At 49.9% G+C, this 8,475-nt stretch overlaps 1 protein-coding gene across 1 annotated transcript; it reads left to right on the top strand.

The window, feature by feature from the left end:
* The first annotated feature begins 283 nt into the window (after positions 1-283).
* Crabp1 (cellular retinoic acid binding protein 1) lies at positions 284-8,173 on the top strand. Its single transcript, XM_075967788.1, has 4 exons — positions 284-450; positions 947-1,125; positions 3,608-3,721; positions 7,891-8,173. The coding sequence occupies exons 1-4, from the start codon at positions 381-383 to the stop codon at positions 7,939-7,941; spliced, it is 414 nt and encodes a 137-aa protein (XP_075823903.1). The 5' UTR covers positions 284-380; the 3' UTR covers positions 7,942-8,173.
* Positions 8,174-8,475: the final 302 nt, after the last annotated feature.

Here is an 8,475-nt window from a genome sequence, read left to right as displayed (position 1 = left end):
TCATTAATCCTCTCCCACCACCCACTTTAAAGTAGGATGTGGGCGGCGTGGTGGAGGAGGCACCCTGGGAGAGCGGGTTCCTAGCTGCCTTACCGGCGGCTGGAAAGATGCGAAATGAATGATGAGGGGCACCATAGGGCGGGGAGTCGTGCTCACCCTTCGTGGGGCCACCCCTCCCCGCTCCCGCGCGCAGAGCAGGGGCGGGACCTGAGGGCGGGGCCCCAGAAGGGCGGGGGGGGGCGCTACCCCTAGTGACTCAAGGCGCGTGCGGCTGGGCACAGAACGCCAGTCTCTCCCTGCAGCACAGTGTGTTGCCGCTCCGCAGCAGAGGTCCCCGTGCCTGCCGCTGCCTTCGCGCCGCCGCCCCCGCCACAGCCACCATGCCCAACTTCGCCGGTACCTGGAAGATGCGCAGCAGCGAGAATTTCGACGAACTCCTCAAGGCACTGGGTAAGCTGGTGCGGAGAGCGTGCCCGGTCTGCCAGAAGGCAGCCGCGAGGTACCCCTGCCCCAAAGAGGGTGGTCCGGGGAGGTTCAGGCAGGAGGGAGTCTGTGGAGTAATAAAACTCTCTGTTTCCTCTGCGTCCCCCGAATCGCAGAGGAGCGTAGGCTCCGGAACCAGCCGGTTCAACTAACGTTTGCTGGACATTTGGCGCTTTTCTCGACGGTTCCATCTTTATCTCGTGCTAGACCACAGTGAGGAGCAGGAACTTTAAGCTGGGGACTGTTTGAGACCAGATCTCGCCATGAAAGGGCTGGGTAGCTCAGGAAAGCCACTTGCCATCTCTGAACCTCAGTTTCTCTTCTTGAAAGCCCAGGCGAGGACAGAGACAAGTGGGACTAATTTAAGAGCCTTGACTAAAGTCATAGGATTTGGGCAATGCCAAACAAATCTGGGGGGCCAGGGGTAAGGACCTGAGACCCGAGCCCTTGCTTCCTCGTGCAGGTGTGAACGCCATGCTGAGGAAGGTGGCAGTGGCGGCTGCGTCTAAGCCGCACGTGGAGATCCGCCAGGATGGGGATCAGTTCTACATCAAGACATCCACCACGGTGCGCACCACGGAGATCAACTTCAAGGTCGGAGAGGGCTTCGAGGAGGAGACAGTGGACGGACGCAAGTGCAGGGTGAGGCCACAGAGACCGCACCTCCTTCCTTCCTTTCCGGGTACCCCTTCCAGCCCTTAGCCCGCTATAGCGGGCGCGCTTTCGTTGCAGGGTGTGTCATTGGAGGTTTGTGTGCCCTACTGGTTCTGGGCTCAGGAAAAAACCCTACCCCTGTTCCCTCTCTATACCATCCCCCGTACGCAAATAAGCGCGCATAAAGCGCGCACTCTGGGTGGCTGTGTGATCCTGGCTGTGGTTAGTGCCTCTCTAGTGGCGCCTTCAGCGCTAGCTAGCTCTTGTTGCCTCTTGTTCTGCTCGGCTGCCGAGTTACCTGTCGTAGGTGAGGTGGCTGATCTAGGGTCCTATCCCCTGAGTCCCTAGACCATAGGGGGACGCTTTGGATCCCGTTGCACAGTCTGGATCGCCTGCCACTCCTTCCTGCCCTTCCGTGTTCAACAGAGGTCTTGAAAGGAATGGTGAAATTCTTCTGAAAGTAAAAGCAACGCAGGTTCTAGCTGAGAAAATGTACTAAATGTCCTTTCTAAGTCCTCAGGGGTGAGAGGCAGAAAGAGGTGGTTAGGGGGAGACGGGTAGAAAGGGAGGGAGGGGAAGGGGAGAGATTGAGATTGATGTTTGAGAACACAAGGCTTGTTATTATAGCCCTGCTAGGCTAGCCTGGAACTCTAGGTGTGTAGACTTGGTGACCTCAAACTCAGGGTTTTCCAGCCTCCCCCCCCCCCCCGGAGTGCTGGGAGTACAGGCTTCCACCACCACTATATCCAAAAGACAAGAGATGTTTTTGTTTGTTTGTTTGTTTTTGTTTTTTAATTTCGGAAACACGACCAAAGGATGAGTGAGTGGTCTGGAGCAAATGACTCTACATCACTGTGAAAGCCTCGCACTGAGTGTAAGGCTGGCCTTGCTAGCTCATTTAAACAGGACGTCCCCCTTTCTCCACTGTGGGTCTTTGTTGGTTGTTGTTCTGTGTATTTGTTTCTTGTCTGGTTATTTGTTCAAGACAGGATCTTGCTCACCATAGCCCAGGCTGGATCCGCTTGCCTCAGCCCTCCTGTTTCTGCCAAGTGCTGGTTCACAAAGTGAACCACTATATCCAGCTTTTCCAGTGTCCTAAAAAATTTTGCAAATGAGGTCAAGTACTGTAGCCCATGCCCTTAATCCCAGTACTCCAAGGACAGAGGCAGGCAGATCTCTTGTGAGCTCAAGACCAGTCAGGCCTACAAAGTGGGGGGGGGGGGGATGTTTTTGTATTGTAACAACATTCTAAAGAGTGGGAAATTATTTTTTTCCTCTTTCCTGAGCCCATACCTGTCCGGCCCAATTGTGATTCTAGTTACCATGTTTGGAGGGACAGAGAGACACAGCCCCAAGTAGCAGCCTCAGTCATGGGGCAGTCTTTGCCTGGCAGCATTGATTCCTGCTTGAAGCTAGTGTGACTTGAGGTTCAATCCTCAGCATTCACAGGAAGGAAAAAACTTAGAGTGCTCAGAGTGGAGGAGGAAGGGGGACCTGGTGGGGAAGCTGGCTTAGCAGTAAGGAGGGCTCAATTCGGAGACATCTAACGCTGGTCAGCAAGGGCAATTCTGATTTAAGAACAACAGAAGAATCAGGTAACACCCTGGAGAGAGCAGGTCTTAGGAGTTCCCCTTCCCTTCCCCCATCCTCTGCCTAATGAAGGAGTCCCATGTGTTAAAAGGTGATTGTGTGCACATTCAGCTCCACCCAGCCCAGCTGCACCTCACTTTGCTGTATATAGACACGGAGAAACTACAGGGACTCCCCCTTTTGTCTGTCCACCTCCACCCCCCTGAAAAACCTTCAAGTTGACTTGATTTTTAAAATATTTCTAGAAGGATGCAGCCTGGACAGTGGAGCTTTTTATCCCCAGAGACAGACAGACAGACAGACAGACAGACAGACAGACAGACAGACGTAGGTTTTTTAGAGCGGGCTGTGTGCTACGTCTGGTGAGGAATGCAGAGAAAGAACTGTGTTAGTCCAGAATCTGGACATGGACCCAGCTTCTCATCTGCCTGCCACCGGCGAAATTGCAAATACCCTGACGGCTCAACGGTTTTAACATTTTGTGACCCTGACATGAAGGTGTTTTAAAGTCCAGCTTGCTGGGAGAGGGTCTCTGTGTTGGTGTAAGTGAATCCTCGCATGCTCTGAATTTTATTCCTAGACAGCAAAGCATGCCTAAGGCTTTGCTGCTCCAGTGAGTGTGTGTGTGTGTGTGTGTGTGTGTGTGTGTGTGTGTGTGTGTGTGTGTGTGACAAAAAGGCATATTTATACTCCATAAAATCCGCGACCGGCACTCTGGGTTTGCACTCTCTGTGGCTCAGCAGAGAGGATGCTGTGCCCCGCTGACAAGGACCATGTGTTGCTTTTCTGCCTGGCAATTATTCTCCTGGGTTCTTTGTGTTCTCCCCACCCCGCTGCCGAGACTATAATTAATATCACTAATGGTTTTCCTGCCCTGCAGAGTTTGCCCACTTGGGAGAACGAGAACAAGATTCACTGTACACAGACTCTTCTTGAGGGGGATGGCCCCAAAACCTACTGGACCCGAGAGCTGGCCAATGATGAGCTGATCCTGGTAAGGGCCCTTTGAGTCTGAGACAACCCCAGGGCTCCCCAGGTGATCCCCGGATGTGGGCCGTGTGCTGTACTCATGCTCCTTCGTGGAGAAAATCATTTGCCACAGGTTAAAATTTGAGCAGAAAGCTTGGGCTGACCGTTGAGAGCAGAGGAAATCACTGTTAAGTGGTTGCAGGGGAGAGGGGAATGGCTGAGAGGGCAGGATCATAACAGAGCAGCTGGAGGGCCAGACCTTTGTCCAAACCATTCTATGTGAACCCCAGTGGTGAGTGGTACCCAGTCTCCTCTCTTGACTTGGAATGCTGGGGCGCTGTGCAATTCCTCAGCTTATACATAATGAGATCCTCACCTTCTCGTGACCCATTTTGCTAGAAAAGTTTCCCTAGTTTTTTTTTTTTTTGGTGTGTTTGTTTGCTTATCACATCAGCATTCAGTGCCATAGAGAGTATTTTTACTCCTGACTTAAAAAATCCAGGGGCCCCCAGGAGTCAGGCAAGGAATGCTAATTTGGAAATGTCTGCCGCATTGCTGTGGAAGGGTGGACTCTCCAGGGCTAGAGAGGAGAGCACTGTCTGAAACTATGAAGATGGAAACCTTTTTGTTTTTAGTATTTTTGTTTTGTGCTGTTACTTTTGAGACAGGGTTTCTCTGTGTAGCCTTGGCTGTCCTAGAACTCTCTCTGTAGACCAGGCTGGCCTCGAACTCAGAGATTCGCCTGCCTCCGCCTTCTGAGTGCTGGGATTAAAGGTGCACGCCACCATGCCTGGACTAGACTGAAACATTTTAAATATTCACAGACAAGCACACCTTACCTAACGAGGCCAAGTTTATATCTAACCCTCTCCTGTAATGTAACATTCTGAAGGCTGAGGCAGGAGGATCGTGAGTTCCAGGCCAGTGGGGACTATAGAGCAAGACCCTATCTCTAGAAGAAAAACAAATGGTTCAACTTACTCACACCTTCCCAGTTTTATGCTGAGGAAACCGGGGAGGCTGAGAGGACAGTCAAGCTCCACTTACTTTCCCTCCCTCCGTGTTTCAGAACTGACTGCTACCTCCCACCCCAGGGCAGAAAGGAAGAGCCCTTGCCAGTGACCAGGACCTGTGTCTTTGTTCCCCATTGGGCAGTCCTTAGCATTACCGCTGTTGACTTCCTGACCCATTGCCTAGATACTGAACTCTGAAGAGTTTGCTGGGGAGAGATGTCCCGTATGACTATGGCTTGGACCTTCTTTGTCCTTCCCAAGCCCCATCCTCCAGCTGTAAAATGAGATTGAGCTGCGGCCCCTGAGATTCCTTTCAGCCCTAAAATTACATGTTTAGCCTGCAAGAAGACCCTGAATTGAGCTGCCTGTTACTTTGAGACTGTTTGATCTCTCCCCATTCCTCTCTTCTTGGCCCTTGCTAGGATGATTTAACTAGTTCTTCTCCTTTCGTGGACAAAAGGGGCAGGGTTAATTTGCAACCTGGCTAATGTTTTCAGCAGAGGGCCACTTCATGGACTCAGAGAGCAATCTGAGGCTGAGACTTGGAAATCTAGGGAGACAGACACATGTAGTTTATGGGGATCAGAGGCCATAAGGAGGGATGATGTTAGAGTTCTTGAACCTAGCTGAGGATTAAGTAGGATTGGTCAGTATATGCCGAAAAAGTGGAATTTTGGTAACCTCTGTAATACTGAGCAGCCAGAGTCACAAACTAAATATCAGTGAAGAATTCCGCCACATTTCGTCCCTTACTACCCCCACACTGCAGCTCTTCCTCAACATCCTTCCCTGGCTCGGAAAACATATATACAAGCCTCAAAGGGAGCATTAATTCTTGGCATTTGGGATGTGAAATGTGGGCTTTTGTTTCAAGGGTTATTATCGTTAATAAATCTAAAACGCTGGGAGATGTAATCTTCACGTAAGGAGAGGTAAGTAACTTTAGTTGAGTTGAAATAAGTGTCCCCAGAGCCAACAGTAAATTGCCATGGGCTGTAAATTGTCGTCCTTTGAAAACTGAGTCTACTCCCCCACACGGGGCTGGAATACTCTGTAGAGTTTCTTTCTGGAACCTCTAAGCATAAATGTAAGCAATGGGAGGCTAGAAAGGGATTTTCAATTGGAGTGAGAAATGTGAGGATTTCTTCCCATGTCATGAAGCTTTTCTTTCTTTTTTTTTTTTGCCTGGGTGAGCTCCAAAGGCCTATGTGGCTATGGAGCTCAAGGAATTCTGGGAAATCAGCATAGTTCTTGGGATGCAGCATCTAAAAGCAGACTCACAATGGGAACTTTACCCCATCCCAACACATGCCCAGGACAGAATCATCTGCATTCCTCACTAATGTGCAGACACAAAGCCCTTAAATTGCCCATCTTGTCGGGACCTCCTTAGTACTCACTGTGTGCAAGAACCATTTCTTGGAAGCAGGTGATGCCTTAGCAAATATCCTAAGAGCATCTGATCACTAAGGGCCCCAAGGGTAAGAATCGGAAATACATCCCATTCTTACACTGACTAAAATCAAACAATGGGACTGATAAGAGACTTGCCTAGTGTGGGTAAGACCCAGCATGGAAAGATAAATATATAGATTTTAAAAAAGACTCTGGAGACCTTAAAGTAATTAAATGCTTAGCACAATAGTTTTAGCTTCTCTTGAATTGCCAGCATCTGGGGAATCTGGAAGGTAAGGGCCCTGCAATAAATCAACACATACTTGCCCTCATCAAGGCTGCCAACTGAGGAGGGTTTATCTTTTTTGTGTGTGTTTGTTTTAATTTTTATTTTATGTGTGTGGGTGTTTTGCCTTCATGTATTTCTTTGTACCACATGTATGCTGGTACCCATGAAGGCCAAAGGAGGGTGTTGGATCCCCTGGAACTGGAGTTGCAGGCTCTTGTGAGTCACCACATGGGTGCTGGGACTCAAACCCTGGTCTGCAAGATCAGCCACTGCTCTTAACTACTGAGCCATCTCTGCAGCCCTTTTTGTCCTTGTTTTTTGCACACACTTTGTTTTCCTGTTCTGACTGTGAGAATCCCAGGAGAGCAGGCCTGTGAGTAATTGGCAGTTCGTGGGGGTTTGAGACAGCTTACTTATACAGATGCTACCACTTCAGGAACCAGAAGAAAAATGTCCCTTCCTGTCCATGGAAAGATTTATAGCCTCCCTCTAACCAACAAAGAGTCATAGAATCCTAGCGGGAAAGAACCTTCAGACCCATCTTGTTTAAAGTCACCCTGCCTCTCAACACACCCTTTGCCCACCCTGCGCAGGCCAAGAGAGGGAGAGCCTGGCCCAGCTGTGGGTTGCAGAGTTAGATCAGAAGGCCAGTTCTTATATCTGAGACTGATGTTTTAGTTTGGAGGTGATGTACTATAGCTATACCTCCACATCCATAAGGGATTTGTTACAGGACCCCTGCTGACACCAATATTCAAGTTCCCTAATAAAAGGGTGTAGCCTTTGGCCTACATACAGCCTCCTGCATCATTCCTAGTTTACAGCCATTCCATATTTATAATACCCGATACTATATGAATCCATGCAAATGTGTCATGCTGTATTGTCTAGGGAATAATAAATAGCATGTAAGAAAAAGCTGGCTACCTTTAGGATGTATGCAGATTTTAAGCAAATATTATTAATCTGTGCTCGATTGACTGTGAGGGTGTAGAACCCATGAGTACAGAAGACTGGCTATCCTTACATCGGGCTGTCATTTCCCAGGCTCGATGGCTGCTTCCCAGAAGGCAGGTCCACCTTATCTCCAAACCACAGTTCCATCCGGCTCTAGCTGCCCAAGCCCCTCACTCTTGCACGGTCACTTGAAGGGACACAGAAGCCTTTCAGAAATACCTGATATGACATCCATCTCCTTCCAGTCCCGTTTCTAAACTAGAGCCAGGAAATGTGTGTATCTTATGTCAGCGCCCCCAGGTGCTGGAAGCAAAGGAGAACATAGTTCCGTGCCCTATTGCGTCTTTGCTGGGCAGAAGCTTGCTCAGGGGAGAATGCCTACTCTCTGCCCTGAGCATTCAGCCTGAGCACACAGCTCAGGAAGCTTGAAGGCTGATAGGGAGAGTTGTAAATGGGGCAGTCTGTCGTCTCGGTGATGTGTTTTAAACATTTTCACACAGGCATCTGTACTGATCGGTTTTCCTTTTCTTCTCCGGGCAGACATTTGGCGCCGATGATGTGGTGTGCACAAGAATTTATGTCCGGGAGTAAAGGTGGCTGGCTTGTTCCTGCTTTCACGACGGGATGCGAGTTCCCCTGAGGACTGTGTCATCGGCCTGCACAGCCAGTGGGTCTTTCCTCCTACAGCCCCTTCCCCGTAAACATTAGGCAACCCCGTTTCCCTGTGACACTGCTATAGTGCCCTGCCCTCAGCCCCGTGTCGCCTGTGCATCCCTGGTTTGCGTTTGCATGGTTGTACCAGTCACTAAACTGGTTGGACGCATCTCAAGGCTCTTTTTTTTTCTTTGGAGGGGGTGCTGCTTCTGTTGCAGTGTGGGGGTTAAAGCAGCGTTGTGTGGGCCTGTGTCATGTTTCCAGTTTTGGCCTGCCTGCTTAGCTATCGTGCACTGAGCATCCATCAGCGGGCACACGCTAAACTGGTCATGAATGGTAGCTCCTAGTAGGAAAACAGGCCCAATCCAAGGGCTTTCTTAGGCGAGCATGTAAGGAAGGGACAGCTTATGTGGGCATCTATAGTGCCAGGATAAGGAGAACAAGCAAAGGACCCTCAGAGACTGACAAATA

This window comes from Microtus pennsylvanicus, chromosome 3 (genome assembly GCF_037038515.1).
Source record: "Microtus pennsylvanicus isolate mMicPen1 chromosome 3, mMicPen1.hap1, whole genome shotgun sequence".
Taxonomy (NCBI): Eukaryota; Metazoa; Chordata; class Mammalia; order Rodentia; family Cricetidae; genus Microtus; species Microtus pennsylvanicus.
Note: the sequence above shows the minus strand (reverse complement) of the source record. Positions and strands in the feature narration are given on the sequence as shown.